Source organism: Stegodyphus dumicola, chromosome 3 (assembly GCF_044657685.1).
Source record: "Stegodyphus dumicola isolate Sdum_Otavi_A_Nest chromosome 3, ASM4465768v1".
In the NCBI taxonomy this organism is placed as follows: domain Eukaryota; kingdom Metazoa; phylum Arthropoda; class Arachnida; order Araneae; family Eresidae; genus Stegodyphus; species Stegodyphus dumicola.
Window position 1 is genome coordinate 115,434,244 of NC_140770.1, and position 17,888 is coordinate 115,452,131.

At 32.2% G+C, this 17,888-nt stretch overlaps 1 protein-coding gene across 8 annotated transcripts in view; it reads right to left on the reverse strand.

The window, feature by feature from the left end:
* LOC118198770 (arylsulfatase B-like) overlaps positions 1–17,888 on the reverse strand; it is a 53,718-nt gene that overhangs the window by 19,278 nt on the left and 16,552 nt on the right. For 2 of the 8 annotated variants that reach the window (XM_035370533.2, XM_035370536.2), the window contains exons 4-8: positions 17,055–17,167; positions 16,496–16,606; positions 15,894–16,019; positions 8,667–8,793; positions 5,439–5,732 (exon numbers count right to left, since the gene is read on the reverse strand). In XM_035370533.2, the coding sequence (XP_035226424.1) occupies positions 5,439–5,732; positions 8,667–8,793; positions 15,894–16,019; positions 16,496–16,606; positions 17,055–17,167 (771 nt within the window). The remainder of the gene's footprint in view (positions 1–5,438; positions 5,733–8,666; positions 8,794–15,893; positions 16,020–16,495; positions 16,607–17,054; positions 17,168–17,888) is intronic. The other 6 variants (XM_035370535.2, XM_035370539.2, XM_035370538.2 and 3 more) reach the window with 6 other exon arrangements.

The following is a 17,888-nucleotide window of genomic DNA, read 5'->3' on the forward strand; positions in this document are numbered from 1 at the left end:
TCTTTTACTAACATAAAAAAAGAAAAATTGTTTAGGCATCGCTACACTCAAGTTGTCATATTTTGATAGACATGTGGTGATGAAAGGAAAGTATAATAAATAATGATTCACCAGGTTGGCGTCAGATCAACGATGTATCTATGTGGAATGTTCACTCTATTTGTCATGTTTTGATAGATATGCGGTGATGAAAGGAAAGTATAATAAATAATGATTCACCAGGTTGGCGTCAGATCAACGATGTATCTATGTGGAATGTTTCAGTTTGAGATGTGTACCAAGTAGATACGCAGCAACGGAGCCAAATTACTGATTGAACAAATTTATGCTGAAATGATTATTCCTTCAATAACAAGGCATTTTATTTAGTGTTGAAATGAAATTAAGAAACAGGACTCTCCAGATGTTTTATTATGCGAGGAGAGATTCCGTTCATGACTCTAAGCTTCTGATGTAAACATCAGAAATGGTTTTCAGGAAATAGAGGTAAATCAGCATGTACCAGCTGCTGAAAATACCAAGATGAACTGTATGCATGCTGCGAATGAACTAAAAAGTGGTGAACAAACTGTTTCAGATCTTTCTGTGGATGGAAAGTCTCAAAGGACTGAATCTTCAGACTGTGATATGCAAAACAGAAATGCATCTGAGAACTGCAGTGGAAAATTATTTGACACGGGTAGAAATAAATGTAAAGACTGAGACTGAAATTCTTTCTGAACTTTACCTCACATAATTTAAAATTCTTATACCTTTAATTTGTGTATTTAACTTGTATATAGTGTAAATATTGCTTCTTTAGTTATGATATCTGTATGTTTTAAAGCATTTTGATTGTATCGAATTTGGCTTCTGACCAAGGGTTGTACTGCCCCAGACTTGCAGTCCTCGGGAGAAGGCAGTGTTACGAAATGTATTAGCGTCGCATGATGGCTTCCCAGCAAAGCAGTTATAGATTTGGCATAAAATGGCAAGGGAAGGCAGGGTTGCCACATTTGGTGAGAAATCCTCCATTTTGCGATGAAATTGGCGATATACCATGGACAGATGGAGAACCTTCTGGAACGAATTCTTACCGGTTTAGCCCAGACTGTTCTCAAACACCAGCCAAAAGCTATATAAACCCTGCTGGTCCGCAGTCAGAGAGAGTGTGCTTCATCGAGGGCTAGTCAGAGTGCCTCATCTGGAGTGGGAGTTAGTTAGTACCGTGTTCGTGTCTCGTCTAGCGAGTCAATCCCTGCGGAGTCGATCGAGTTGACAGCAGGGCAGGAGTGCCGAGTGGGTCGTCAAGTGCACTGAAGGAGTCTCTTAGTGCATCGTCGAGAGAGCGTGTTGAGCTCCAGGAATGACTGAACCAAAGAGTCAGGAGCTGTGCTCTGTGTGTCAAGTGGATTGCGAGTTGCAGCGTAGAGAGTCTCGAGAGTAAGTGGAGTTCCAAGGACGACCAAGCAGAGTCGGGAGCTGTACTCTGGTGCTTTGCAGTGAAGCTGTCTTCACCGTGATAGCCTGATAACCTCAAGGCTGTATTGCTGATTGTTCCAGCGAGTGTTTATAGTAGATCTTCGACGACTGTAAAAGTGACTTTGGAGCTGTCCTGATTAATATTGGCTAATAAAGTGTGTTTCGATACTTTATCAAATAGTGTCATTATTATTCACTCTAAATCCATATGAACCCCGTAGGAATGTGAAGGAAAAGAAAATAATGTAACAACTGGTGTCAGAAGAAAAGAAAAAAGCAACAATATGAAAGTTTGTTGCATCATTCAACTATTTGTTGCATCATAAAAGAAAATTTCATTTTTAATTGCACTTTATTATAAAAAGTTAAACAAAGTTAAACAGAGTCATAAAAAGACCTTTACTAAAAATACATTCATTAAACAGAAAATATAAGAAATGCAAAATTTCATATTAAAAATAAGAAATTAAAATTAATGTACTTGTTGCAATATGGTAGGCTTGAATGTCATTTTAAATTACACCTCATTACTTTTTTCACACAAAAGCATTTTATACTTTTGGAACTATTTTTTACACATACTTAGTGAATCCATGGTTCCACTTTCACTGGATTGAGCTATTACAACTGACTAGAGAGAAATTTTAAGTTCAGAAATAACCCAAAGAAACAATGGGAAATTTCTTTTTGAAAATCATTTTCGTTTTCTGGGATTGTATTTCCAGATTTAATTTAGAATTAATTTTACCTTACACAGCATTTATATTTTATAGCTTTCGCAGCATTTTGAAGCAAAGAGTGCATAAAATATTCATTTTGTCTCTATTAAGATGGCTGCAGAAGGTATGTATTGTTTATAATACTTTCTGCATGCCTGTGTATTGCTGGTTTACATTAAATACACACAACAGGTAGCAGAAATGCAAAGCTCTTTGGTGAGCATCTTATTATCATCATGATGTTGGTTTAATCCACTATTGACTACAATCTTATACATGTTTTTAACAGGTTATTTTTCTTGCATAAGAGGCTTAGTTTCATCTTTTTTGCAATGTTTGGAAGCTTCCCATTTTTTTTTTCCCCTAGCTGTTCTTCTGCATTTGTATCTTTTAAAGCATGTTGGGGATAGGAGGGAAAAAAAAAAAAATATTGTGAAAATTGCAATACCTACTTTAAGTTTGCAACCCAAAACAGCTTCATATGCTAGTATTCTTTTGATCCTAGAATGGTAAGCTCTATTTTTCATAAACTAAATAAAGTCCTCACTCCAGTAGTCAGATTTGCTATCCTGAAACCAAATAAAAAGTATATTTTCAATATCTTGATAAGTTCTTTTGACACTACCCTGGCTTTGTAAGTGGCCAACCCTGCCTTTGTGAATATAAGTAGCACTTCCTAAGCTGACTGAGATTATCAGTATGATACAGTATGATGTTTTACATTTTGAGGCTTCCCATGGATGATTTTCTGAGTTTTCCAAAATGCCTTCAAGTTTGTCACCAAATTACTTCCAACCATTCTCTACAATTGTCAGGCTGCAAAACAGATAGTGCCCCAACAACAAGAACATGTCCACTGGGTTGTAGACTACTTCTTCCACGCTTTTTAACCCCTTAACTGCCACGGGCGTATATATACGCCTTGCTCAGCCGATGCATTAACTGCCGTGGGCGTATATATACGCCCTTCCAAACTACTATCATTTGCTTTGCGCTGCTACCCGTAAAATTATTCGCAAAGCTTTGGAATGCAACACCACAAGGACCTTGACAAAGTACGCGAAGGAGGATACTATTTCAGAGAAGTGTGGGGAGAAATTGGAGAGAGTGGTGTGTCTAAAGAGGTGAAAGTAATGACTGCGTGGTATTGGCTGGTGTTGTTTGAGTAAAATTTTTTTTTTAATTCTGTGTCCTCCGTTTTCGTTACTTTTTGTACTAGGTTGCAGGAATAAAGAAAGATATAATGGATGTTTCAAACCCATTTAATTATTTTTTTATGAACTGCTCGTGCTTCATATTGCTACTGAAACTAACCGTTTTGTAGACGAGTATATGAACCAACATCTTACAAACAAAAAATCAAGAACAAAATCGTAGCATTTAAGCAGTTCAGAAGAAATATATGTTTTTTTAGACATACTGATTTCACAAGGTATAACACTGAAACCTGATATTACAATTTATTGGTCTAAAAATGAATTGATCAAAACTCCATTTTAGGGATCTTTTTTATTATACTTACATCTTTTTATTATACTTTTACTCAAAACATTAAATTTTGAGCATTCATTTTTTTCTTTTATTCTTTATTTAAGTAAACAATTTTTAAAAAGTAAAACTTGAACTTATTTTCCGCCTAATACATCGCATAACGCCTGTGTGATAACTACGCGCGCCTGTGTGAAAAACCGTGGCACGGGGAAATGAATCTTGTACATTTTCCGCGGCAGTTAAGGGGTTAACATCAGAGCCTTACGAATCATAAATTTTCTGAGATGATCTTGGTTCATCATACAAACTTGTATTCTCTGTCTGACTGAGCCTGGAAATCGACGAGATCTACCTGGCAAAGGGAATTAAATTCAGAAAAGAAAGAAAAAAAAAAACACAGGTTTTGCAACAATGCCTATTTTAACACTTTTCTGTTTTTTTCCAGCAAAGGCTTACAAAGCTGGATGTACACTTCATTATCATGATGCAATGTTTTTGTACTCAGTTGAAATTTCTTCAACATTTTTTCATGTACTGTGCATCAAATAGCCAAATGAGCTTAATCATTTGAAATAACTGAAAGGTTTGATGTAATACTGCATAGCCTTGATGCCTTCTTTAACAGGATAAACAATGTTACTTTTATTTCCACTATCATCACACCATAGCAACTCAGCAAGAAATATGTAGAAGGAAAGTCATAACGATATGTCCCATGGCTTCTTCATAGCAGTCATCTTGGTTCTTTTCACATCATTTATATTAATTTCTGTTTTTTTTAGTTAACAGCACACTGTTTTTTTTTTCCCAGCATGAATTCCCATTTCAGACAATTCATAGAAGAATCATTGTAGTCTGTCTACTGGTCATGCATTGTTGCATGATTCCTTCTTCCACACTACTTTTCATTGTCATGCACTATAATGGATGCCTAATATTTTATTGAACAAATTCACATATAAATACCATGTATTTTGATACTCCTGAACAAAGCGTAAAATGCAAAAGGTAAAATCTTGTGCCTAAGGGAAGCATTAAAAGTCCCATGACTTCAAGGGCATAGCTAGAGGGGGGCATCTGTTCCTGAGCGCAGAATACAAGGGGCACCAAACTGATATACAACATTTTAGAATTAAAAGTTTTCCATCCTTGGCAAGCAGTAGGGGGCGCAAAATCTTTAGTTGTCCCTGGGCGCTGAAAACCCTAGCTACGACTCTGCATGACTTGCCACATATTATTCGAAATTAACTGGTGATGCATTTCATACTTTGCTGGTTTGTCATTTAGCAGTGCATAGAATGCCTAGGAAATGTGTGTGAAATAGTAATAATTTCATATTTTGCCTAAAATAGCCTTGCTAGATTTCAGACTTTCCTGGTAACATATATACAATTTCAGAGCCATAACTTCATATTTTAGAATTATAATTCACTCAAATCCATAAAATTTTACATAGGTATTATCACAATTTTCACACTTTCACCTTCGCATTACTTAATGTATTTAAAAAAGCTCTCTTTTCATGCAACTTTTTTGCTGTGTAAATTGGAAAAGCACTCAAATTAAAACTTCCTTGTTAAATAAAAATGATTATTTTGATGACTAAATTTAATTCTAAATTCCAATTAAATGTGACAAGTAAAATATAAATATTAAAATTTATTTTAATACAATTTTTATCTTTAGATAGTCACAAAATTGGTTACAACTTTCATTACTTTAAAAGTATATGAAAATAATACTATATGTACTAAAAATGCATGATACCTGCAGCATGATACAAAGTAGGCAACCAGTCTGTGATGTGCATCATTTCCATTGATGTGCGACCACAATTTTTCAATAATGGGCTCCATATAAATGATATGCCTCTAACTCCACCTTCCCACAGAGTTGCTTTCACACCCCTTAAAGGCCAATTTGAAGCAGCATTATTATTGAAACCGGCAGCAGGCCCTCCATTATCAGTTGTAAAAACGATAATTGAATTATTCAACATATTTTTGGCTTCCAGAGCAGAAACAATAGCTTTCACAGAATCATCCATTGCAGAAACCATACCTTAAAATAATTTTTAAAGGCCAAATGTTTAAAAATAAAGGGAGTGAAAACTGAAAACAATATATTTAAATTTTAGAGCAACAACTTTTATTTTAAAGAAAGAGAAAAGTTATATTTGTACTTTATAAAACACTAGAAAAATCCACTGAAGCATATACTTTTCCATTAGAACAAAATAAAATCCAAGACAAAAGATTATGTAGCAAATGAGTAAACTGGGTGAAAAATAAAATTTTAAAAAATCCTTTTTTTTTATTAAAAGTAGTACCTCTTACAGCAACATCTTTTTAATATTAATTTATGTTATTGCTCATTGCTGCATATTTAAAGTCACACTTAACTGCAAAGATGCGCTTGCAGTTGCCCCCCTTGAAATGTGAAAAATGAGAGTTTCCAGGAGGTTTTCATGTTGCATAGCGACGTCATTTCAAAAGAACTCCAAATTGATTTAAATTTAATGTATAATGAATGATTCAGTTGAGTAAACTATTTATATGATGATTTATTTGTCAAATATATTAATATTTAATTAGCTATTCTAAATTTTATGTTCTTCGACTAACTTTCTTTTGTAATGCTTTTATGCCCTGATAAGAAAATTCCAAGTAGGGAAAGAAAAGCTTTTATTTATCTAAATACTTTTAAATGCAATAAAATTAAATTTAAAATTGATGTACATACTATTATGTGGGTAAACTGAGTTATGCACTGCATATTGACATAAAACAAAATTAAATGCACATACTAATAAATATTTTGCATAAAGTAACATGAAAAGTCTGAAGAGAGTAAATGCTCTTCTGGAAAAGTAATGATCCTGGTGCAAGTCTATTTAACACTGAGGTAAACAGCTCTTTTGCTAAATTGGTGAGATATCACCAAGATGGCGATGATTTTAATGACTAATTTTTGTTGCCAAATTTGGGGAGAAAGAGTACATAGTCTCCAAACTTGGTGACATTTTGTTCTGGTTTCTGTATGACTGTAATTAATCCCAATATGTAACTGGATCCAGCTCTTATATGTAATTTTAACTGTATATGCCTTCCAGTGATTTTGAGAAATGGAAATTACTAGAGATTTCTGGGTGGCTGGGAGAAAACTATATAAGAGAGGAGGGAGCATTTGTTCTCAGTTTTTAGTTCAGAGTCGACATCAAAGTATTGAGAGATCTCCATGCGCGTTTCCCTCTTTAACTGCATTTTCTTTGCACTGTGTTTAACATTCTTAGTAGTTTGAAGTGGTAACTATTGACTGTGCTCTGTTATACTGAGAAGAGTTGTGCAGGTACTTTTTTCCAAAGTTTCAGAAACTGAAACGTGCTTCTTCAGGGAAAATAAATTCCATCAAGCTGCCATCGGTTCTGTGTGCATTTAATTTGTTATGAATACATATGTGCAAAACAATTTTTGGTGTCAGAAGTGGGGCTGAATAGTGGTGGCAAGAACAATGAAGGAGCGACTAAGACATTTGGTGGTGACAACCTTTACTGCATTCCAAGAACAGATAAAGGGTCTATCAAGTCCATTAAAGAAGAGATGAAATCAAACAAAGATTTTGTTAAAGAGGAGGTGGAATTGTTAAAGTACAGCTGAAAAGGGCCAAGAAGAGATCAGGTTGAAAAAATATGGAAGGGTCATCAAGTCTTCTCAAAGAAAGATTGAAACCGGCTAAGAGGAATCAAAAAGAGAAGTTACTGCCCTAATAGAAAACAAATTTGATGCTATAGAAAGCAGAATAGAAAAAACTGGATAAAAAATTTCTGTCAAGCAAGGGACTGAAGAAAGAGTTTCTGATGTCAAAGAACAAATTGATGATAGAGTTGATGCTGCTGTCGCCAAGGAAGTTGACAGCTTGAAGACATAACTAATGACAGCTAGTCACAAACCTGACTCCTTTAAATTCATACATATGCCATCCCAACCCTTTCTAAAGCCATCCACGCATGATGGAAAGACCTCTTGGAAAATGTACAAAGGCTTGGAAAATATTTGCCTATGATGATGATGATTTCAAAATATGTCAGTTCAGTTGAGTGCTAACATGCATACAACTTTTTAAAATTTTGCTAAGTGATTAAACATTCATTAAGATATATCAATGACTTCAGATGAAGCAAAATACAAATTAAAGCATTATATTTAGAAACAAGATTTAAGATGCTGCTGTGATTTAATACAAAGGAAGTTCAAAGTCTGATAGATTTTTTGATTGTTACTATACTCTATAAAGTTTAAACTATTTTACAATATTTTAATATGGTAGAAAAGGAAGTTATTAAATCAAACTCAAGTAATACACTTTAGTGAATGAATAATTTAACAAGCACTTTAGAAATTACTAAACAAAATAAATAATGTATGATTTTTACATTTCTTTTTCATTCATATGTAAGATCCATTTCTTGCATTTAAAAATACAACGAACCTTCGAAATGTTTGAATGGGGCCAGTATATCTAAGAACATAAATAAATACTAGTATTGAATATTATTTCTTTAAAACAGGCATCTCCACAAAAAATCAAGATCATGTGGAACTGTGGGGTGGAACACATTCACTTATAATATTCTGAAACACTGAGCATCAAATAAATTTTCACCTCAATTTTCTTTTCTTCTGACATTATCTGCTACTTATTTTCATAAGTTCTATAAAAAAATGTTTTGATAAATGGATTTAGAGAACTTCAGTATTTTTCTTAAACAATTCTAAATATCCTGAATAAGGCAAATCTATACTTCAAATCAATAAGCACCGTCACTGACAGTTACCTTCTCTAAAACCATAACCTCAGTAGAAGATCAAAAACATCTGGAACCATGTAGGTTTGTCTTAAAAAAATTTCACTGTATGTGGATATAGGTCATGGCAAGGAGGTGAAGGTAAAGAGAGGTACATAAAGTATACAGAAAGAGACTTCAAAGTTACATACCAGCAAAAATTTTTCTGTTTTTGTCCTTTATATTGGGGAAACGTTTGATGTAATTTTCTGGTGCCTGAAGAGTTGCATAAGAATTGGCACTATGAACAGCCTGGTATGCGACATATAAAAAAAGAGGCTAAAAAAATAAATTTTCAACAGTCAAATATACATCATGATGTAAAGATTTCAAAGACATATATAATACGACTGACTAAGCTATATATCAGGAACTAGAAACAAACAATATATATGCTATTAAATTTTAAGCTGACTAATACCATATTTCTTCAATTTTAAGACATTTTAAAGCTTGTCCCTTCCATATAAGTGACACTAAAAATAAAATGTGACTTAGAGCTGTTACATCAGAATAAGTGATTTTTCCAAATTACTTATTTAAACAGGAGTATTATTGTTATAATCAAAAAGATATATGGTATGTTACTAGCAACTGATAAAAAATATTTGTAGCATGTAATTTTAAAACAACTTTAGCAATAAAACTATAAGATAATTTATAGAATTTTGATTTATTTATTTAGAAAAAAAAACTTTCATCTTCCTATCATAAATATTCAAAATTTTACAGCATCTTTATATATAGAAAGAAACTGCACCTATTATATTATTCAAGTAAGTCTAAATCACTATTCAGCAATTTCCAAAAACATAGCAGAACAAAATTTATAATTACAATAACATATACTTGTTAACAGATTATTATACCAATAGACATCTATTAAGTGATATATGTAAAATTTACAAAACAGATTTATGAAATTATTCTTGATAATAATATTGTACTAGCAACTGGTCAATATTTTAATATGGTTAAAAAAAAGAAAGGGAAAAAAGATTACAATGCATTATACAAATTGATAAACACAGTAGAAAAATGTGTTTATTAAAGACTAACTAATTTTAACATTGTGATCATTACAAATATCACATTAATTATTGTAATAAATATGAAACAGGTTATGCTATAACTGAAAACTATTGTTTGTTCCTTTCAAATCTTTTAACATACAAAAGTAAGAATTAAAAAATATATAACTACCAGACAATTTGCTTGATCATTTAGTTGATTATGACAAAACACACAACGATTATGTGATCAAAGAGGGTAGCCATCTTCATGAAAACGTTTCTGAGGTATACAGGATCATATTCATGTTATACATGGGGAGGGGAGAGAAAACATTTATGCAGCCAACTCTTTTGTAGTTCAGTTCAGGGTTTGAATCCCAGCAAATGGGCTAGCTGCATGTGCATTTTCATGGTTTTCCCCATCTGAAATGTAGATACAAGCCAGTTTCCCATAAAACTCCTCCACAAGGCATCCCTCCTCTTGGTGGATAAGCCATGTTGCATCAGAGTAATAATATATATATATTGTAATAATAAAATTCCATAGTCAAGAATACAATTAAAATTCTAACTGTATGTTCTTTTCATTTTTTAATGGCGATGGTCTCTTATTTGAAAGTACGTGGAATTAAATCCACAGCTCAGTAGTCAAGTTGTTTTTCCCGCCTTTTCTACACGCACAGTTATAGAATGTTCTGGAAATATTTAAAGTGAACTGGATTGGCTGACGAGGCTGACGTTATTTCTTAGAAGCTCCGCCTTTCCAGAGGCTATAAAAGGACTCACAAAAGAAAATCGGGGCTTTTTTCTTAAATGTGACGATGCAGTAAACTTCATACAAAAAGTTATTAGTAATTCTTTTTATTTACTCTGGATATCTGATTTTGTAACTGCTATTTCTCCTGAATAATAATAAATGGATCCTGTTTTTTTAAAACTTATCGTCTGATGATTTAAGCTACGACTAAAGCTGGTACATCACAAGGAGTCGGCAGGATAGGTGTACCCAAAAGGAAAATAATTCCAATGGAAGAGAAAGAACTTAAGTGCAAGTTGTGTCTGTTTTTTACAAATGAAGAATTGTGAATTGTGATACAGCTTTGTCTTCGAATTTTGAGCGCGTCTCATAGTTAGAACCGCATGATTTGGATATGGTCTGCTGGAAAAAGCTGAAGAATTTCAATTTTTTATGCTGTGTTTTTTTTTAACAGCACACAAAAGAGCAGGATTAAAAAGTGTACTCAACAGCCCAGTAAGAACATATTTTAAGAAATTATTTTTTCTCAGTGTGTGAACTAAGTTGCTACAACAATAGTTTGTTTTAAATATATTATGTTAAAGTAATTACAAGTTTATTTAAATTTCAAGTCTTATTCTAATTAATAGTATTCTAAGTAAGATTTGATATTATCCTGAAATGTGTAGTAATAACCATAAAATTTGAGAATGCAAAATTTTTATTTAAGTCTATTATTCTATGAAGTGTTGATAATACTCTGAAGAGTTTTTGGTTTAAAAAAAATATTTTAACTATTCTAAAAATATTTTGAGAAAAGTGCACATTTTTGTTCTCAAGAAAATTTTAAAGTTTTCAGTTACAATGTCGACAAATCAGGAACCCGTTAATCTTGACGATTCACTGAACCTGAATCAAGATACAATAGATTTAAACATTATTCCATTTGAAGATTCTAAGGACAGTGACATAATTTCTTGATTAGGTTATTTTAACAAAGTCTGCCAAAATAAGGACGAAAATTGGAAACTTCAAAATATTTCTCGTTACATTAAGGGAAAAGACCTCTGGCTCTATATTAAAAATTGCCATGAGCTAAAAACTTACTCAGAATTTGAACAAATATTAAAAGAAAACTTTATCGATCCCACCTTAAATACTTTCGGCGACTTCGCTAATTTAAAATATAACGCCAGAGAAGACATCACAAATTACTTTCGAAAGAAAATTGAAGTGGTTAAGTGGCTTAATTTGGATAAATCAATTATTTTGGAAGGTTTGACAGATGGTTTGCGAAAGAACTTAAAGTCTTTGATGATTGTTCAAAGTCCCGCTCATCCTATAACTTGGCTAGAACAAGCCCACAAACTTTGACAAATTCATGAATTTAACGATGAAAATTCACAAAATTATAACAGAGATAGGAATAATCAACAATTCAGACAAGCTAATTTCTGAAATAATAATCATCAGTTTGTTGATAATCGACCCAATGCATCTAATTACAAACCTCATAGTTTTCAACAAATTGGAAATAAATCTAACAGAAATATCAACAATGGAAAGAAAGTATTAAGTCACCATACTAATAGTAATTTTGACGGTATAGCCCTGACGGTAGAATATGTACCAAAAAAGGGATACCAAATTGTTATCACTGGGCTCAAATCTGCCCATTCCGAAATGAGAACAACGAAACTGAAACTAATTCTAATGTGGAAAACAAAAAATCGGGGTCTGATTCTTTGGGAATTTGACAACTAAGAATTAAGGGATTTTTATCCCATGGCAGATCAGTCGACTGTGTGGTGGACACTGGCGCGACATTGTTTATCATCTCAGAAAAATCTGCAAACAATTTACAGTTAAAAATTCAAAAGGTAAAAGGTATAAAATTAGGCAAACTAAAGAAAATGTTTCTATTGATAAAATGTGTAGATTACAAATGAAAATTGGAAATATTATTAAACTAATTAACTTGTTAGTGTTATACTAATTTAGATTATGTTTTGGGTTTAAATGAATGTAAATTATTTGAATTAAAAATTGATTGTAGTAATTTAGTGGTAACTCAAAGAAATGAAAACATTTCAAATTATGTGAATGTAAATAACAGAGTTTCTTTGCATGTACAACTTGATCAAGTACTTAAAAAAAAAAACAGTAATGTAATGCCATCAGTTAAGGCAAAACCTAGAAGTAATATCTCTGAGGTAATAAGTGTTGATAAAAGTAATATATCTAATGAAAATAATGTGTCTAAAGGTATAATAGTTAATGAAGGTAATAAGTCTAACATTATGAAGTTTAATGATGATAAGATGTCTAAGGTAACAAGAGTTAATGTAAATAATGAAAGTAATGTAAAACTAAAAATTCAAAAAAGTGATGTGAAAAAACAAAATAGTGAAATAACAACAGATTCAGAGAGTATGGAGGAAGAAAACCCTGAATTAATTAAACTATTAAATAAATATAAGAATGTGTTTTCCAAAAATAAATATGATGTAGGTAAAATTAACTGAACCACAACGAATTAACTTGACTTCTGATTTGCCAGTCACATTAAGACCTTATCGAACTTACCCTAAGGAAGAAGAAGAAATTAGACGACAAATTGATCAATTATTAAAAAATGGAATTATTAAGGAAAGTAGTAGTCCTTATGCATCCCCAGTAACTTTAGTATTAAAACGCAATGAGGGCAAAAAAATCAGAATGTGTATTAATTATCGTAAGTTGAATGCTTTAGCAAAGACTGATGCTCATCCTCTGCCCCGGATAGACTTTTTATTAGACAAATTAAGTAATGCAAATGTTTTTTCTACAATAGATCTAAGATCAGGGTTTTGGCACATTCCTATTCACCCTGATGACACCGAAAAATTGGCTTTTATTACAAATTTTGGACTGTATGAATGGCTAAGACGCCCTTTTGGCTTCAAAAATGCACCGGCTATCTTTAACAGAGTTATTAAACGCATCCTCAATAAAAATAAAATCCAATTTGCTTGTAGTTATTTTGATGACATAATTGTTTACTCTTCTTCCAAAGAACAACATCTAAAGCATTTGAATGAATTATTTGAAATATTTATTCAAGAAGGTATTAAATTGAACCAGAGTAAATGTGTCTTTGCCAAAGATAAAATCAATTTTCTAGGTTATGAAATTAGAAAGGGTAAAGTTACCCCAGATAACCAAAATATTGAAAGTACTAAAAATTTGAAAAATCCAAGTAATGTAAAAGAACTACAAAGAGTGTTAGGCAGTGTAAATGTTTATCATAGATTCATACCTAATTATGCTAAATTAAGATCTCCTCTAAATAAATTATTGAAAAAAGATGTACCATGGCATTGGGATGATCAATGTCAAACTGCTTTTGACCAACTGAAAAATATTCTTATTTCAAAACCAGTCTTACAATTGTATGATCCAAATAAACCTTGTAATGTTTTTGTTGATGCATCACAGATTGCTGTGGGAGCTGTTTTGAAGCAGCCAGATGAAAGTACGAGACGTATTTGGAAACTAAGTACTGTTTTGGAAAAAAAATAGTAAAACAATTTTTTCGAATCTAATTTTATTTTTACATGAAAATACATATCTTAAACTATTTTTCAACATAGTTTCCGCCAATGATCAAACACTTGTCATAGCAGGTGACCAGTTTTTGTATACCATCGTCAAAGAAACTTCCCGCCAGTTTCGATAACCCAGACTCCACAGCATTTTTCGTGTCATCGTCAGATCCAAAGCGCTTGCCACCAAGCTCGCGCTTCATGTGCAGGAACAAGTAATAGTCGGACGGCGCCAAGTCCAGGCTGTGCGGCGGATGATCGAACTGCTCCCAATGAAACTGTCGAATTAACGATTGAGTGACACCAGCAGTATGGGGCCGAGCATTGTCATGGAGCAACACAATTCCTTCACTGAGCATTCCTCTTCGTTTGTTTTGAATGGCATGCCTTAGTTTTGTTAAAGTCTCACAATATCGTGCCGCATTAATGGTTTCGCCTCTGGGAAGAAATTCAGTAAGCAAAATGCCTTTCCTATCCCAGAAGACAGTGCACATGATTTTTTGTGATGACATTGTCACTTTGAACTTTTGTTTTTTCGGAGAATGAGTGTGTCTCCACTCCATCGATTGCTGTTTCGATTCTGGTGTGAAATGACACACCCAAGTTTCATCACGTGTCACAATTTGGTTTAAAAAGTTTTCTCCCTCATCACTGTACCGCATGAGAAATGTCAGGGCACTACCAAGTCGCTTTGTTTTGTGAACATCAGTGAGCATTTTTGGAACCCATCGGGAACACAGTTTGCGATAATTCAAGTGGTCAGACACAATTTCGAACAAAACAGTACGCAAAATTTGTGGAAATGCCTCTGAAAGAGTTGTCACTGTGAAGCGTCTGTTCTCATGAATTGCTTCATCAACTTTCCTTACCAAATCATCGGTGACAACAGAAGACCACTCCGAGCCTCGGCGTGGACATTTGTTCGACCTGCATTAAACATTCCTACCCACTTTCTCACCATTCCATCACTTATCGCATATTCACCATAAACTTCTGTCACTTGACGATAAATTTCGGCCGGTTTAACATTCCTCGCGTTCAAAAATTTAATCACGGCACGAATCTCACAGTCAGCGGGAGAACTAATTGTCTTAAACATTTTCAATGTGCACAGCAAACTGAAAACACAACATAGAGCAGCCAAAATGGCGACAATTGAAAGTCAGTGAACAAGAAAGACTAGTGCGCATGCGCGGGACGCCTACCACAGCGCTGCGACGGCGCTAGAATGAAACGGTACTTAGTTTCCGAATACGCTATGTAATATATCACACCCATAACATTTAGTTTCCTACCATTCTAGAGCTTTAAAAGATTACGAAAAAAATTATGCAATTACAGAACTTGAATGTTTAGCTAGAGTTAAGCTACTGGCACCATCTATTCATGACACAAGAAAACTAAAACATAATTTAATAACACTAAACATAAGTGATAAGAGAATCAATAAAATTCCGAGTTCCATACTTACTCGCCTTCCAGATATGAATTCCTGGGGTATTTCTTGCCAGTGTGATTAAACTTACATTGGTCAAACTGATAGAGCATTAAAATTTCACATTAGGGAACATGAGGCATATGTTAGAAAACAAGAAACACAGAAGTCCTCTGTTGCCCAGCATTATTGGTCCGAAAATCACACTTTTTTTTTTTTTACCCAAAATTATTCAAAAAGCATCTTCCATTGGTGAATTGGATTCCTTGTAGGCGCTTCACATTCAAAAAACTATTTGTGTTCTAGTTAACGATCATAATTCCAATCCATCTTTACCTTCAACCTTTAGGGAAATTATGTGTTAGTTTTCTTGCTTCATCAATGGATGGTGCCGGTAGCTTTATCCTGTCCATCCATTCTTATCTTATCTTATCACTATATCTTTCTCGTTCATTTGCACTTTAGCAGTTTAAAATGATAGTTCGGTAAAACCATGAAAACTAGCCCTGTAAAAATTGCAAATATATTGCTGATTTTTTTTGTTTGACTTCTACATTAATATTTGTTCAGCATGTTATTTTACCAATCTTGTTCATTTTATTAATACTTACTTTTGAACTATTATGATGCTTTATAATATGCACGGTATGATTGGTAAATAAAGCTGTAGAATATTTTCCTAGAGCATCAGTCACAGACTTCATGTTGTGATGAAAATCAAGACCCCACATTTCACCCTATAATAATACATATAATAACTAATTTTTTATATAATATGAACAAAATTAGTTCATTATAATTTTGATAAAACTTTATATAATATGAACAAAACTAGTTCATTATAGTTTTGATAAAACTCATGCGTCTATTTGATGATACAAATAACTTCTATCCTTCCAGTGATCCAAATGGTATAATTCTTTTTTAATGTACCTTATTTATGATTCCGGACATCACTATACAATAACAAACAATATCTTTTATTTGTAATAAATTATTTTTATAAAACTAAGCTATGAATATGTGATTTAATAAATAAATCAGCTACATTGTAAAATTTTTGTTAATTTAATAACAATCTATTTTTCCAACTTTTGGTATTCCAAGAATAAAATTTTCTTTAAATATAAAAGTTACAACATAACTATCATAAAAGAAAATGCTTATGAAACACAATAAAATCTGTTGTTTTCCTTACAACTTTTATACCCACCATCTGTTGTGTATGATCAAAATAATCTTCTTTTCCACCCCAATACCCATAGTGAGAGTCGAAGCCACGGAATGTTGGAGTGTACTCTTTACGAAAAAAACCCAAGTGCCACTGAAAAGTAATTACAGTTCAATCACTCACTTCCTGGAGTTTTCTGGATTTTTATGAAAATTTTAATTATATATATATATTGCAAATATACGAGAAAATTGCGCTCATGCTTCTAGGAAATCAGACTTCAGTGGTTTTTCCAGCTTATAAAAATGTCATGTAATTATTTCCATGGCATAAAAATAAATAATTATGAATAATATATTTTTAAGAAGCGATAAGCAGAAGTACATCACAAACAGTCTGAAAAGATTTTTTTTTTTTTTAAATATTAAGTTTCTTTAGAGATCAACTAAAATTTTGAGCTGTAACATTTAGTTAAAAAGAAGTTTCAGGGTACTTAAAAATTTAAAGGTAGGTAAGAAAATTATGAATAAAATTTTAAAAAAGTGTGATTTCAAAATATAAAAGACTATGATAAGTTAAGAACATTTAGCTTATAAGTTACCTTTCCAACAGCATGTGTGGAATAGCCTAACTTCCTCAAATACTGGGGCAAAAGAATTTTACTCAAAGGTAAACCCCAAGGCTGATCAACATAAATAACATCATGTTGTAATCCTGTAAGCAATTAACAGAAATAATAGGATTAAGATAACAGAATAAGAAATAGCAGGTAGGATACGAAGTAAACAAACTGAAATAAAGATGATAGATAAAAATTAAAATTTGTAAATAAAATAAATTTTTAATTAAAAAGTTTTTTTTTCTCCCCCCACTTCACTTTTTTTTTTTTTTTTTTTTTTTTTTTTTACAATTTTAATATTTTTTTATTATCACATTGTGATCTTAAATGAAAATTGGTAGTTTACCATCATCTATAAAATTAAAGGTACAGTGTTTACTTGTTTGTATCATAATAGAGTACATTTTTAAATGTAGTGCAAAATTCACTGAAGACTTAAATTTTATCACCTAAAATTACTTATTCTAAAAAGCAATATATTAGACGACATTTCTGTAATAAGAAAAATAATTACTGAAAACAATAGTATGTTTCAATTTTAAAAAATCTAAAACATCATTAATAATAATGCATGCATCAGAAAAATAAGCAGTACAATAAGCTGAAGCAGTAACATAAGGCTTAGTTTTTTAGCTAAATCTACCGAATTAGAAAAACCATTCTCAAACTAGAAGTTTAGTTTACATTTTATGTTTAGTTAATTTTAGTGTACATTATTTTATTTATTTTTTAAAAAATTTATATTTTTTAAAAAATGCATGCGCATTATTTGAATACTGTAACTGATTTTTTAATTATATTGAGTGCAGACATCAA